Source organism: Aquila chrysaetos, chromosome 6, assembly GCF_900496995.4.
Source record: "Aquila chrysaetos chrysaetos chromosome 6, bAquChr1.4, whole genome shotgun sequence".
In the NCBI taxonomy this organism is placed as follows: domain Eukaryota; kingdom Metazoa; phylum Chordata; class Aves; order Accipitriformes; family Accipitridae; genus Aquila; species Aquila chrysaetos.
The window spans coordinates 10,696,977-10,712,852 of NC_044009.1; the positions used below are offsets into that span (position 1 = coordinate 10,696,977).

Here is a 15,876-nt window from a genome sequence, read left to right on the forward strand (position 1 = left end):
CTATGTCAGGGTGACACAGAGCCAGGGAAGGGACATGGCATGAGGTCTTGGAGCTGGGACAGAGATGGGGAGTCACCAAGATGCCCCAGAGGCTGGGTGGGGAGGGGGGTGGGAGTCAACGCTGAGGATTCCCAGAGCTGGGGGTAGTTATGGACCCCAGGGTCACAGGCAGGCAGGGTTTGGGGGAGTGAAGGGGAGCAAGATCCAGGGGAGCCACAGGGGCAAGACCCTGCAGCACCTGAGGGCCAGGGCAACGAGATGATGAGCTGGGAGTCAAGGGGAACCTCGGCACAGGCAGGGCCCACACTGATGGAACACAGCCTCACAGTCTATCCTGGATGGGCCTCAGGACAGGGCTGGAAGTGCGGCCATCTCCCCGGCAGCACTGGCGAGGAGCTGCCTTGCTCACCCACAAGCGATGCCAATCCCTGAGGAGACAGCAGGCTGGGAATTAAGTGATGGTTGAAAATAGGACATAAGTAAATGAAGAAATCTGATTATAGAGGAAGAAGTTGGGCAGAGACTGGTCACAGGTTAGCGAGCAGTGCCGAGCCCTGCCCCATCAGCAGAGCATTGCAGGGACTAACCCTGCATGTGACAGCAATGGTTTTCTGCCCACCCGGCCCTCCAAGCTGGCCCAGAGTGGCAGTGGACACAGCTCTGCAAGGCAGCACAAGGCAGCACTAAGCCTCCACTTGCTCCCTTTCTTGGAGGATTTTCTTTTCCAGCACCAAGAGACCCCAGCCCAGGGAGCGTGGTCCTAGGTACTTGGGGGATGCCTGGTGTGGGGCACAGCCATCCCTTCTCACCCTGACACCTCCTTGAACCTTCTTCTCTCCCCCCATTTGTTTCAACGAGGCATTTCCAATACCTCAAATCTTGGTCAAGAGCTGAGTGTTTAAAAGCCAGAGTCTCTGGTTCATTCAGAGGTTCCTCTGCAGTTTTCTGCTCCTTGACCAACACGGGAGGTCAGGCTGGCCGGGCAGATGGACCTTTCTGGACGCAAAGCAAATTTGCTCTGAATGCTTCCTGAAGCAGAGTGGTTTCTCCAGCGTTCCTGTTGGCAAACACCAAGAGCAAAACCCAAAAAGAAGAGGAAACAAAACTGCCCACATGGTTTCCAGCAACTGTGCATTGCAGCAGTATGGAGACGGGAGCAGCTTCTACAGAGAAGATGCTTTAAATGTGATACCTGGAGATGTCAGCAGTGTCAGCAGCCTTTCCCAGAGTCTCCAGTGAGCCCTGGTTGAGACTGGGGACTTGTTGTCCCTCATAACATGGCACCGTGGGACAAGCCATGGTGGCAGAAGGAAGAAAGCAGCTTTTCTTCAGCATTACCCAGCCCCATCTTGTGGCAAGGATCAGTAAAACCTCCAAGAGCAGCAGCAAGGTTCCCCACCACCACATCTGCCTGCTGGGTGGGCATCAGGGTGCTTTCCAGGATGTGTCTTCTCCTGCCCTATGGTTAAGGCATCCCCTCTCCTCCAGCACCTCCAGTCCCAGCCGCAGGCAGGAGTGGTAGGGTTGGCCCGAGCCGCAGCCAGCCAGCTCCGGTGCGTGCATGAGCAACATGTCCTTGGCTGCTGTCACCTGAGCCCTTGAGCCTGCTGTGGGCTTTGTGCAAACAGGCTGGGCACCTCTTGAGGGCAGAAGCACAAGTTAGTGAGTTATTCCCCATCTCTTCTCTTTGCCACCTCATTGTGGCCTCCATTCCCAGTCCATCTTTCATTTTGGGAGGCCATCAGTTTAGTTCACTCCTGTCCTTGCTGAAAGAGGCCCAGGGAGCTCTGCCACAAGCTGAGAGCAACGGTGAGAAGCACCAGGCAGATGCCCTTCTCTCTGCAGAGAGTGACAGGGATTCTCTCTGGGCCAAGCAGCCCCAGGCTGGGAGCAGCTGGTGGCATCACAAAGAGTGGCAAATGCATATGGGGGTTGGTGGACCTTCACCATCCTCTTCTTTGAGAACAGCGAGAATCCAGACAGGGATGGGATCTCTCAAAGGTGCAAAACCAACCCAAATCAAAGGCCCAAAGCATATGGCAGGAAGCGTTTTAGATGGGGAACTGGAAGCTGTCCCAGCTCACGAGTTCCCATACAGCTGGAGAAGGAGGCAGATCTTGATTTCCACCTCTTTGCCTTTGTAAATCTTGAACAGTGTGGGTAGCCAGACACCAGGGCCTTTGTTGTAAGAGCCTGACCATGCCGGGTACCAACCAATCTCGAGGGGGAGCGGTGGTCTTGCAGAGGCCGGGGTGGCACACAGGCTGCATCCTTCACATCTGCTTACATGGCGGCTGATGGAAAGCGAGACGACGGACACAACACGGCCGGTGTTCGGTCACATTCTATCGCAGCAGCAGAACCAGGAATAAGCGGTTCATCTGCAGCGAGATGTGGGCTTGCTGCCCCAAAGCTCAAGCCCTGGACATCCCAATCCTCTTGACTCATGGACCCAGCAGGCAGGGGGAGTGCAAGGGGCTTTGGCACAAGGCCTCCCGTCCATTTCAGCCGAGGGGTCAACGCCCGAGGAGCCACCAGGGACGTGGGCACAGCCGTGCCATTGTCCCACCACCCGTTCTCCTCCCAGCACCTCTGCACTTGCTGAGGCAACAACATTTGCCAGGGAAGTGACTTTCTAGGCGCCAGGCAGCCAAGGTTTGCTGCGTGCAGGACAGGCCAGGACCTCCTCTCTCCTGGCGCTGCCTGCCCACCCCCCGCCAGCTCCGCCTGTACCCGGACTCCCCCAGGGCACACTTGGCGCCAGAGAAAGAGCAAGGCTCCCTCTCTCGCCCCTCGACCTCCCACCCCTCGGCATGCTCGTCTGCGAGGCAACGGGCGGGCTGCCTGCCTGCCTGCCTGCCAACGGCCTCCCTGCCTGCCTGCTGCAGGCGCGGCGGGGGCGGGGCCGGCGCGGCGGAGGCGTGGCCGAGGGCGCGGCGCCACGCCCCCTCATAGCCTTCCCGCCGCCTCGTAGCCGCCCCCGCCCGGGCTTCTGCTCCCCCCTCACCTCCCAATGCCGTGACGTCATCTTTCCGCGCCCGCCCCCGCCCCCTTCCGTCGCGGCGGGGGACGGCCGCGTCTCCTCGGCGCCGCCATGTCCTTGTGGCTGGCCAAGCTGGGCCCGGCCGCGGCCGCCGCCGCCCGGGTCCGTCTGGGGAGCGCCGTCGTGCCGGCGGTGAGCGGGGCCGGGGAAGGGGGAGGTCCCTGCGGCTAGCTGCCGTTCCCTTGGCTGCGGCGGCCGCCCCTCAGCGCGACCGGGCGGGCTCACCTTGGGGTGCCCTGGCCGCTCCGGCCTCCCCGCGGGGCCGGCGGCGGGGCGGGCGGGTGGGCTGGACTGGTAGCGCCCTCTCGCCTCCCGTTAGGAGCGGGGATGGGCCCCCGAACCGGCCTCCGCTGCCAGCAGCGTTCCTGTGCTCGGGGTGGGGGTGGCCGTGTCTGCGGGGAGCGTCGGGGATGGCCCTGCGGCGGGGGGGGGGGGGGGGCTGGGCTGCCCCTTAGAAGGGGACATTCCCAATGGGCGAATGGAGGAGCTTTGGGGAGGAGGCGAGATTTAAGATAGAGGCACAAATATCTGAGACCAGGGTGTGATGACCCAGTGACCTTCAGCTTATGAATGTGATCTTTGGCGATGCAAGCAGAAGAATGTGAAATAAAAATAAAACCCTACGTGTGTAAGTGAGGTCACTACATCGCTCAAAATAAGGCTTATTCAGTTTTTACCAAGGTCTCTGAGCAGCTTAGCTGAGCAGGGCTGAGTAAGGTACTGCCTTCAGCTTTACAGGCCAGGTGGATATTTCTTTCCACCTTTGTCCAGGAACTGTGTTGTGCAGAAATGAAGCTGTAGCCGTCTCCTGAGAGACTGGGAGAGGATTTAATTTTAATATTTACCCAACAACAAACAAACAAAAATGCAAGCAGAAGCCTGCTGTAGGATCTCTCTTGGGAATGCATGGCGTGTCATGTGTCTGTGGTCCTCAGTAAGTCTAGGAAGTTTTAGTCATTGTGTAGGTTCAGAGCAGAGTTCTGGCAGAGCAGTCCCGCTTCAGGGTTTAAATGCGCTGAAAATTGTTTCGTGGTTTCTGTCTTCTCAGCCTTGCGTTTCATAAACAGCTTCTCAGCCTAAATACCGCTTCAGTTGCTAAGCTGAAATGGCAGTGTATGAAAAATTTATTATTTATAAATAATTTATTATTTATTTAAATAAATACTATTTATTTAGTATTTATTTATTTATAAATACTTTATTGTATGAAAATTCCTTGTATTAGATGTGTGAGTGTGTATCCTCCTGCATGTGCAGAAGGTCTGAAAAAGCTGCACTTTGAGCATGCCTAGTTCAGCTAAGAAAACTAAAATACACTAATTTTGTTTTCTTTCAGGCAAGAATTCATATCAGCCCTGAGCGGAATTTGCAGTATGGTTGGCTGGCTTACATGTTGGGAGACAGAGCTACAAAAAAGTTCACTGAATACAGCAAAATCTTTACAGTGGAGGGAAACTTATCTTCTGGGAAGGGCAAGCTTGCACAACAAATAGCAGAAAAACTAGGTACATCTTATTTTATATATTTCTCTAACAGTTAATAGAATTTAACAGTGGAATTGTCATTCTTGTGTAAAGAAAGTCAGTTCAGCAAACAAGGAATTCTTGACTAGCAAATTATTAGTTTGGCAATGCCACAGTTAATGTGGAGGGCTTATAGATAAGGGGAGAATAAAATGTTGGTGAGGCTTGAGATGAGAACAGGATGTTTGTCAGATCTGTGGATACTTGTGCAGGTATGATTTGTTGTGAATGACATTTCAGTTCTAATGAAGTCACTTTGCTCACTGAGCTCCTAGCTCTGGTGGAGTCACTGAGCACCCCGAGAGGTAGGATTTTCTGCATGGGTGTATGCAGTGCATCAAGGTGATTAGAGGATTGGTGGCAAAAAGATTCTACTTAGAACGATAGCTCAGCTCTCACTCAGGAGGTGAAAGGTGGCAATACTTCAAATTAGGGTTCGTCTGCCCTTTGCGATGTGATTGACCAAAGGATTTTGCATTGTTTTCAAAAGTTGTTTGAAGTACAGCTATATATTTAATGAGCTGAATAGATGTTTACTGTAAATGAACAAAACTTACTATTTGGATTGGTGCTCTGTTGTGGGTTTCTTTTTTGTCAGGAATGAAATATTTCCCAGAAGCAGACATCCATTACCTAGACAGAATCACTGGAGACGGAACGTTGCTGCATGAGAAATTTAATGGTTTCTGTAACCTAGAGAGGTTTTACAATGATCCAAAATGCCCTGATGGACACTCTTATCGACTGCAAGCTTGGCTGTTTGGTAATCGTGTTTTACAGTACGCTGATGCGTTGGAGCATCTGCTGACCACAGGTTAGATTTCACAGTAAATAAATTTCATTTCTAAATTAACTTCCAAGTGTAAGTTGTGAATAAGCTGTTTTGAAGTGCTTCGCTAGTATCTGCATTTTAAAATGAATGGCTCAATATTGTTAAGCTTTTTATATTTCCCCCCCCCACTTAGTGAGTACAGGTTAACAGCCCATTTAGAAAACTACCTTGCACGTTTTCTGTTAGAGTAGTATCTTATATCATTTCTAGCAAAGGAAATAAGTACCAGTTACTGATTTTGTTAGTTTTAATTTGGCAATCTCTGATGATTATTTTCAAGAAGGCGTTTAAACATACCAGGATAGCTGTGAGTTGTACAGCCTTTTTAAAATTCTCCCTAGACTTAGTTTCTGATGATGTCTTTTGTTCAGTCTTTTTGATTTCATTAAATACTGTGGTGTGGTGGTATTGTTACAATTTGAGTGTCTTCTGGTGAGAAAAGACTTCCTGTACCAACACTGATTTACCTGTTGCTTGTGCTTTAATAAATGTTTTCCAAAAAAGATGAAAAGATGTGAATGCCAGAAAGTTTCAGACACATATGTAAATGTACTCCTTAAATACAGTAGTACTTAGCTACTGTAGCGGTAGGCACAGTAGGAGAATATATGGGCGAGACAGGCATGTTCAGCATACATATGCAGTATGTTTGTGTGAGCCAAAACCTTGCTTTTTTATTTAAAATTCCTAGAAAAGCATTTGGAAAACTGACTGTAAGAGCAGTACTGTCATTAATTTTAAATGTTGCTGCCAGCAGTCTCTTTGAGTCTTGCTGACTGGAATCTACTTTCAATTGCAGGACAAGGTGTGGTGATGGAGCGCTCTCCCTACAGCGACTTCGTGTTTCTGGATGCAATGTTTAAACAAGGCTATATCCACAAGCGATGTAAGTTGCTTGCATGCAAAAGGAATTTATTTTGCCATAATCTGTCGGAGGTGTGGTAGTTTAGTTTTCAAAAAAGAAACAAAAATGCCTGCTTGGAAGATGGGCTCCTTTGAATATTCAGAGTTGTTCATAAGGTGCTTAGCACCTTGCTGTTCCATGCATCAAGGACCAACCTCAAGCCATGAGACTTCCAGTTTTTCTTCAAGGCTTTGGTTCCGCTTATATGTTAAAGAACATGTATTCTGTGTATTGCTTGTGTCCTGTCAGCCAGACTTCCTGTAGTTCCCTGGAAATGTGGGTGAGCATGCTGATGAAGACTAGAGATCCCTCAGGCAGACCTTGATCTTGCAGCATTAGGTGGGAGGTAAATAATGGGTCAACAAGGTTTGGCCTACTTGCCTTAAATGGCCAGCTCCCTTCTGAATCTCAAAAGAACACAAATGTTGCTCTTGTCTTCAAAAAGGGCAAGGAGGAGGATCCAGGGAACTACAGGCCAGTCACCCTCAGCTTGATCTGCAGAAAGGTGATGGAGCAAATCCTCCTTGAAGCCATTTCCAAACATGGAGAATGTGAAGGTGATGGAGAATAGTCATCATGAAAGGGAAATCCTGCTTAAACACCTGATAGTCAGCTCCTTGTAGAAGGCTAGCTCAGTGGATGAGGGGAGAGCAATGGCTATTGTTTATCTTGACTTTAGTAAGGCTTTCAATACCTGTCTCATAACCTCCTTGCTGACAAACTGATGAAGTATGGGCTAAATATATGGGTAGTGATGTGGATTGAAAACTGCTGGTCTCAAAGGGTTGCAGTAAGTTGTGCGAAGTCCAACTGGAAGCTAATCACTAGTGTTGTATCCCAGGGGAGGATACTGGGGCCAAACCAGGTTTAAAGTGGGTTTAAAACATGTGTGACAGGACACAGTGGAGCCTCAGCAGATTTGCAGGTGATGCAAAATTGAGAGGGGAATGGTTGACACACCGTATGTTTTTGGTGCTGCTCAGAGGAACCCGGGCAGACTGGAGAAATGGTTGGATGTTAACCTCATGAAGTTCTACAAAAGGGAATTTTGCACCTGGGAAGGAATAACTGCAGGCTTGCCATATACACTGGGAGCCAACTGTCTAGAAAGTTATGCAGAGGAGGACCTGGGGGTCCTGATGGACACCAAGTTGAATGTGAGCCAGCAATGTGCCTTTGCAGCAAAGGTTGCCATTGGGATGCTGCATGAAGAGTGTTGTCAGCAGGTCAAGGGAGGTGATAGCCAAATCAGGAGTGTTGTGCCCAGTTCTGGGCTACCTGTTGAAAAAAAGGTGTCAACTTACTGGAGCAAGTCTAGCAAAGGTCACTAAGAAACTAGAGCATCCAGTGTAGGAGGAGAAGCTGAGAGAGCTGGGATGTGTTTGGTCTCGAGAAAAGAAGGCTCAGGGGGATGTGTGTAAATACCTGATGGTATTTATGTGTATAAATATTTGATCGGTAGGAGTATTGGATGGAACCAGTCTTTTCTCAGTGGCACCTAGTGAGAGTACAAAAGGCAAAGGGCACAGACTGAAATACAAGGAGTTCCGTTTATAAGAAAAAACATTTTCTGCTGTGAAGGTAGTCAAACCCTGAAGCAGGTTGCCTGCGTAGGCTGTGGGATCTCTGTCCTGGAGATACTCGGAGCCCTGTGGGACCCAGTCCTGAGCCACCTGCTCTAGTTGATCCCGCTCTGAGCAGAGTGGTTGAACCAGCTGATCTGTAGATGTTCCAGCCTCAGTGATTCTGTGGTTCAGGGTTATGGGTACCGAGCTCCTGAGCAGCACAGTGTTTCTGTGCTGGTGCCTTGTGGGCAGGCTCGTAGAGTCTCCATCCCTTGGCTAGGAATGGAGCAGTTATGTGGCACATGTAGCAGACCAGCCACAGCCCAAACATGCAAACTTACAGCTGCACAAAAGTTTGAAAGTCTGGAGAAAATAGCTGTAAATCCCAGTCATCAGCTGACCCCTAAATAAATGGCTATTGAAACTCCTGTTTCTGCCTGTTCTTAGCCAATCTGGCATTTTGGCTACTCCTGAGGTGAAGGTAATTGTTTCCCTGACTGCCTGGGGTTTCTGCTGTCTTGTTTGATTTGGCTTAGGTTTAGGAGGTGTGTATTTGTTTTTTAACACCCGTAAGTTGCAACTTCTTGCTGAATGAGTTTGAGAGCTGGTTATAATGAACTGTGTCTTAACTGCTCTGTGCTGGAGAGGCAAGCAAAGCCCAGCAACCACAGTTTATAGTTATATAAAATTCTGACAACAAATAATGGATTGTACTGAAATCCTTAAACAGCAAACATCTTGATTAGAGGTACTGCTGACTGCTGCTTACTGTGCTGCCAAGCACAGTAGGCTTTACATTTTTCACAAACCATTTGAATTTGAAAGCCTGGCACTACATTTCTGGCTAAGCTAGTGAGTCTTACTGGGGACAGCTTGCACTTCAGCCAGGTCAAATGGAGCTTGTGCTATTCATGCTACTTAAATGTTGAATAGATGCTTTCCCTGAACCTGCATGGCTTCCTAATCACAAGCTATGACCCCCCCCCAAATTCTTTAGGTATTTGACTGATGTGGTAGAAAAACCCAATTGCACGGAACTGACCAACTCCCCTCAGGTACATTTTTCTGTATGGGAAGGTGAGGTCCTACAGTCCTATCCTCTGAAGCGGAGTCTGGTTGTCGTGTTTTTGGAGAGGTCTGCTGTTGCTTGTGTAGAGCACAGAGCTCTTGAGTAACAGTAGTGCAGAGTATGCCTGCAGTACAGGTGAGGGAGGGACACTGCTGGGTTGGTGACCTCTTAAAATACTTGCTTCACCCCAGCATGATTTTGTATGCATTGGAGAGCAAGGCAAATGCCTGCCTGATCCTTGGGTTTCCTCCCATGGTGGGAAGTGGAGTACTTCTTGCAAAGTCCTCTTGAAGCATGTGGCTTTTTTTTCCATTACAACCTTTGCCACACTATCATCTTTGTGGTAGGACAGGGCCACTTATTTCGTGTATGAGGCTGTGGCAGAAGGCAGCCCCAGCCAGTGGTCACCTCAGGTGACCTGAGTGCTGCAGTCTCTCCATTATGTTTCGAGGGTCTGTCTCTAAACAACAGAGGAAAAACCTAGGTTTCTTTAAACTTAAGTCAGAAATAAATCCCCCCTTTGATATAACTGATGTTAGATTCTTAGATCTCAGTGCTTGTAGCTTCTTAGTTTAATTGTGTTTTACTTTCTGTTTCTGGAAGATTTTTTATTCTAAAAACTTCCTGAATCCTATTTGAGAAAAAGCCTACCCTAAACTTGCTAAACCAGGCAAGAAGAGACTACAAATATAAAGGTGGGGGATGTGGTTTATTTGCAAATAGAATGTGTTTAGCAAATGCAGGAAAAAACACTCAAGAAATGATTGTAGATTCATTACCCCAATTTTAATGCTGTTCCTATTGCACTTGTCCTCATTTGGAATGTGTGTATGTGTTCAGCTGGGCTGCCTTTAGCTCTCCAGCGTGCTTGGTTTTGTTTTTATACAGGTCTTGATCACTACAAGGAGATCAAAGAGATCAGCATTTGTGAATTCCTGCCGCCTCACTTGGTCATTTATATAGATGTACCCGTCCCAGAGGTGCAGAAGAGGATTCAAGAGAAAGGAGAGGTAATTTTCTCTCTTGCCACTGTTACTACCTGTTAATGTCTGTTGTAGTTATGCACTTATGTGTGATTTCCGTGGGGTTTGATGCAAAATTCTGCTTCAGAAAAGCTTCCTGTCCTCTTAGGTATAAGAACTGTGTTGGTGATGACTGGGTATTCTGGTATGCTTGATTTAAAAAAAAAAAAAAAAAAAAAAAAAAAAAAAAAAAATCACCTTTTTTTTTTACTGCATCAGCATGCTGTCTATTTCTGTAACGAGAAGTTCTATAAAATTCACCTGCTCTTAAAAACCAGCCTTTGTAGCTGCCATTTCAGGAGTCATGTCCAGGTAATAGGCTTCTTGCAATATACTCCAAGATTATCCTGAGTGCCACAAGCTCCAGCTGTGGTCCCTGTCTCCAGCTTCCCCAGCTGACTGCTTTTTCAGACATGTGGTGATGTTAGTGTGGGTCAGTTGTGATTAGCAAGTTTAGTTAACTTTCTGAAATTATGAGAACTACTGCTTGGTGCTTTTGTGTTAACACAGCGTAACCACCAACTTTAAACTTAAAACTGATTTTGTATAGGTATTCCATGAGATATAAAATCCATGGAGCTTTCTGGCTAATGTTGCATAAAGTTCATAAGAATTACAGTTGCTTCTTGTCACTAGTGCAACTTCAATCTAGTCTGAGGTCATGCTATGTGACTCTTACCTATTGTTGATCTTTGACAGTTGTGGGACATTCTCACTTTTGCTTTCAAAACGTTTTCTTTGAGGGTGGCATAGTTCTCTCTTCAAGATGTCTTTTTTGAAGTCATAGTATTGGATGGAGACTACTGTTAAAAAGAAAATTAACTTGGTCTGTAGCATTGTCTTCAAATTACCTTTCTCATTATATCAGCATATTGGATTACTGGGTTATTGAAATAGTCTTGGATCAGAAAAGCTGTAGAATTTTTTTTATATAATGACTAATCTAAATAAGGCTTTTGGTTTGAGTTCTTCCCCCTCCTGTGATATTTGGACATGTGCTTGTAACTGTTCTCAGATATGTTACGAGGATTAAATGGTGTTTACCTGGTACCTTGTTCAAAGGCTGAGGGAAATTGTAGTCAAGTGAAGTATCTAACTGTGGAAAGCCTGACAGATTCAAAGAAAACTTGGATTTATTAATAAAAAATTCTCAGGTCTCTTAAATGCTTGGTGATGCTTGCTTCTTGGAGCATGTATGTGTATGTTAGTGTGCTGGGGTGAGCTCGCAGCGTTTCGTTTTGCAGTTTCCTGCTCATTTAAGAGGGAGAATGATGATTGCCGAAGGGAAGTGACTTCAGAGCTGTAAATGGAAGGCTGCCCTTGCTGCTTCGTGATCTCTGTGGCCTGGCTTGCTTAGTCTACTGGTCAAGTGACTCTCCCCTTCTGCCCTCCAGCAGTTTAGGCCATGACTGAACGTGCTTCTGCGCTTCAACGAACAAGATACTTTTGTGTAGGAAAACCATAGCTTTTTTGTTTTAGCAATTTCAGTGACAGAATTAGAAGCTTCTTAATGTATTGTGGGAACCTGTGAGTTCTTTACCCTTGTGAGCATAAAGGTCTGTGGCATTTTTGAGACCTAGCAGAAATTGCTGCTGTAACTGGTAACTTCCCTGGGGCAGTGGCACTGCTGAACGCTAGTGCTTGTTTGGGGATGGTATTTTTGGAAATTCTGCCTTCCTGGTGCATGTAGTGTTTGATTGGTACCCAGCATGCTGTTGTTGCAGGGCTCTGGAAAAAGAAAAGCCCTCCAGTGGGCCCAACTAGCAGAGGCATAGATCCTTCCAACATAATGGGCATCTTGGATGAACATTTCAAGCAGGAAATGTAATTTAATTTTAGAATTGAAGGAACACATGGTAGATTGGAGAAATGCATGGCATTTTGCAAATCTGGCATTAAAGTACACCGTGCAGCAGATGCTGCTGGTGGCGAACTGTGTAACAGCGGGTATAATAGCCATGAAATCTCAAAGAAAGATTTTTGGAGTGGGCGGTCGCCTGTGCACGTGTCTGAAACTGGAGAAGTGGGTGCACGTTGGCCTTGTCATTGAGAAGGCAGACTTGGACAATCTGTTCTATGATTATCCTTTTTTTTAGATGATTATATATAACTTGAATATGCAGGTAGCTAGGATTAATCAGTCCTTGGAGAGTTAAACTTTTTGAGACTATTGATGTGTGGTACTTTTAGTTTATGCGAGCTCAGAGAAAACAAGGTGTTTATTGTAACAAACTGAAATAAATTGCAAGAAAGTTTATTTTGCTTTTACATTCTTCTGTTGAATCTGCTTTTCCCTTTCTTTCTAGATTCACTAGCATATCAGAAGAATCTTACTCATATGGCTAATTATTAAACAATGGATATAATAGTACATGGTAAAGCAGTGATTAATGCAGACTTGTTCCTTGGGGTACTCTAGATATTTAGTGCCACATAAGAAATTCTAAACATTCCAACTGTCTTAATTCTTAAAATTTTCGTTAATGTGTATGTGGTTCACTGGACATTTGGCTGCTAATACAAGAGTGAGCTCTTGACAGATGGTATAACAGTGCCTTCTGCTTAGACTGGAATCTACGTTAGTAAGAAAAGAAAGAAAACTCATTTCACAATATTGTTTCCTGTTTGTTTCTAGCCATATGAGAAAAAGGTGTCTGCTTTGTATCTCCAGAACATTGAGGACGCTTACAAGAAAACTTTCTTACCGGAGATCAGGTTAGCAAACCAAACTGTTTTGTCTGAGTCTTTGAGTAAAAATGAGTGCAAATCCTAAAATCTCTGCCAATATAAGCAAATAAAACCATGTCATGTGAGAAATCCTCTTTGTGCTACATGGTACAATATTATGTCTTAATGAATGGGGTATTGCATCCATGGCATACTAACTACATATACTTGTGTGTAGTTACCTCTGGCATCTGAAAAGCCTGATGTCAGTGTAACAACGTTGGAAAACTAAAAACGAAGTCTTTTTAGGTGTGAGCTTTGAAAAGTAATGTTTTTTGACTGAACAGATTAAGAGTGGGTGAAGTGTTGTACAATAGTAAATTAATTGGATTTCATTAATTGACCTATCTAATATCATGGAATCATAGTCATTTACATTGGAAAAGACCTTTGAGATCAGGGAGTCCTGCCACAGTGTGTTGCAAATAATGTTGCAAAGCTAATGAGCCCCAACCCGCAGTATGTTTTTTTTCATCCTGCTGTCTTGGGGCATTGCAACTTTGCTGTCATGCAGTTGGATACCTGGAAGCATAAATTTTTTCATAGTTAAGAGCACTTCAGCAGCAAAGGCAGGAATCTGGTCTGTGTTTGCTCTGCAAAACAAGTTCTGTCTCCCTCTTCTGACAGTGCTCTGTGTGGTTGGTGTTGACACCTTTGTTTCTCTTTCTGTTAGCTCACAATAGTGGTTGGAGTGCTTTCTTGGAGTGATGTCCAAAATGCTATGGCTATAGCAGTGTGTGTGTGTTTGCATGACTTGAGGAGCGTGTGATGCAATATAAACTTTTCTCAGGCCTTTTTGGAAAGTTTGGGATTTTTCTCTCTCAAAACCACCTTTCAGTTGCCATAGCTTTGGCTAGTTTCTTGATAGTGATGCAAAATCAGAGGAGAAAGAGTTTTTCAGGTAAGGACTTGTTCCCTCTCCTGATTCTGTTTCTCCACCTCATGAGGCATATACCTGACAGACTTCTGCATTGGAAAAGGATTTGATGGACTTGTTGGTGCTGTTAAAGACTGCACTGCTACCAGCTCTGAGAGACTAAAGGTGCTCTTCTCTGGGCTCCCCTGGCTTTTTCTAGCTGGGAAGCAAGAATGTGTGCACTGTAAACTTGAGATGAGTAGACTATTACAGTTTGCCAGCTGTCCCAATTCTTACAGAAGAGGTCTATCAAAAATCAAACTGTCTTAAAAATCTAAAAGCATATGAATGCAAGCAATCTTGGTCCCTCATAAACAGATAGCTTTCTGGAAGGGAAAACTCTTAAAGGTCACAGAGCCAGCCCTACTTTACATAAAACAATCTAATCATGCAAAGTTCGGTGTGTGCATGAACCTGGCTGTTTAAGTCAAAGTAGATCTTCAGGTATATTGTAGCCTGCTTGTTTCCCCTTGCTTTTGTGCTCCATCTCCCAAGGTAAATCAGTGTAATTGTGCTGTCAGCAATTGAACTGAATAACTTCATATTGAGCTTGTCATTCATACAGGGCAGAAGCTGATGGTGTGATGTACGGTCAGCTGCCTCCCAGTGCGTCCCCCACAGGTTAGCAGCCAGCACATGGTGCTCAGAAGGAAACAGGGGCTAAGGATGAAGAAGGAGGGTGGGAAGCCTTGGGACTGTCATCCCCCTGAGGGCAGAACTGTTTTGAATTTACTGGTGAGGATTAAAATGCTGCTTGTTCTTTGGATCAAATCGAGCCCCAGAAATATACCGTGGTGTTTAGTGAGGCTAAACCCTAGACCTGGTCCTGCTGTGATTTCAACTCTTTCCCCTTTGTCTGTACATGGTCAGTACACTTGTTAAGCAAACACCCTCTGGTTGGCATCCTCATCAGCAGATGGGCTTACAATAGCTTGTCAGATCAATCTTTGTGCTCAGGTCTGAAGAAGGACGTCTCTGTCCCCTTGATGTGGGGGAGTTGTGAATGGGTGAAACTTCAGCTTTGTACATCTCTGGACCTCACTGATGGCTTGTATATTGGATAAATATACAGAAGCTTCAACTGTCTTTGTTCACTGGCTTGCAGAGTGATGCAGTGAACTATATTCATGCCTGGCTATTAGTCTCTAGGCAGACTAAGAAGTATTTGATACCCTAACTCTTGAGGATGACCAAAATCTGGTTCAAACAGTCTAAAAAGAGTTGACTGTTGAACCAACTCCTGCATGCTTTCCATGTTCCAGCTTATGTTTGCTTGTTCTCTTGCTTTTCTTGAAATGCAGGAGGAAAATAGTGTAGTTTGTTACTTATCAAAATTCCTGTTATCTTGTTCCATTTAATTGGAGCAACTTGATGCTGCTTGAAGTGCTGTGTTTTATAGTGGATATTTGACTATGTTAAAATTGGTGCTTCCTTTCTACTCTGACATGTTTATGATTGTCTTTTTAATGTGTCTTTTGATAGTGATTTGTGAGCCTGGTGCTGTGGCAGGTACTACCTCGTGATTTTGAACAGACCGCTTTTGTTTTTTGTTTGGTTTTTCTTTTCCTGGACTAAAGCCCTAAGATTGCTAATCTTCTCTTTCATATCCAATACTGCTTCCACTGAGCAGCTGTTTTCTCTTAATGAAAGCCCTAATAATCTGCAGAGTATCAAGTGATTTGATCTGTGTTGTTAATGCAATTGCCTTTGGCATATATGAAGTCTAACCTCTCCCTTTGATTACTGATAGTTGATATTGAAGATGCGAGTATGCATGCTACACTGTCAGAGCAGCTCCCTTTGAAAGGAGGCCTTTTCTTTCTGTGGCTGAAGAGTTGTGTGAGGCTTTCTGCTTTGTTCTCAAGTTGAGAACAAACTCTTTTAAGTAGTTTCCCTACTACAAGCACCAGTTGAATGGCTGACTGTAAGAGCTTGGGGGTTTGTAGGAATAAAAGGCATTTTACAAATGAACTTTTACCAGAGCTGTTTTGACTGACCAGTGTTAATGCAGACCAGGAACTAGTTTGGACGGCTGCAATTATAAATTATTTTGATAATGTGACTACTTAGAACAACTTAGATTGCCAACCTTAATCCTGATTAAACTTGGAAGTGGTTGTGCTAAGCAAAAAGTCTGTAAATTCTTCTCCATGCTCTTCAGCTTTGCTATGTGTTGTTTGATATACCGTGCACATGTGGCATCCATTTTGTTTTCTCTTAAGTTTTTGTTAGTTAAAGGAAAGGTCTTCCAGGGCAGCTGGACCAGGTTTGGGAA

The 15,876-nt window shown here is 45.6% G+C and overlaps 1 protein-coding gene across 1 annotated transcript in view; it reads left to right on the forward strand.

The window, feature by feature from the left end:
* The first annotated feature begins 3,040 nt into the window (after window positions 1-3,040).
* NDUFA10 (NADH:ubiquinone oxidoreductase subunit A10) overlaps window positions 3,041-15,876 on the forward strand; it is a 43,741-nt gene continuing 30,905 nt past the window's right edge. The window contains exons 1-6 of the mRNA XM_030016755.2: window positions 3,041-3,175; window positions 4,380-4,548; window positions 5,165-5,380; window positions 6,198-6,284; window positions 9,825-9,946; window positions 12,594-12,673. Of these exons, the coding sequence (XP_029872615.1) occupies window positions 3,095-3,175; window positions 4,380-4,548; window positions 5,165-5,380; window positions 6,198-6,284; window positions 9,825-9,946; window positions 12,594-12,673 (755 nt within the window). The 5' untranslated portion in view covers window positions 3,041-3,094. The remainder of the gene's footprint in view (window positions 3,176-4,379; window positions 4,549-5,164; window positions 5,381-6,197; window positions 6,285-9,824; window positions 9,947-12,593; window positions 12,674-15,876) is intronic.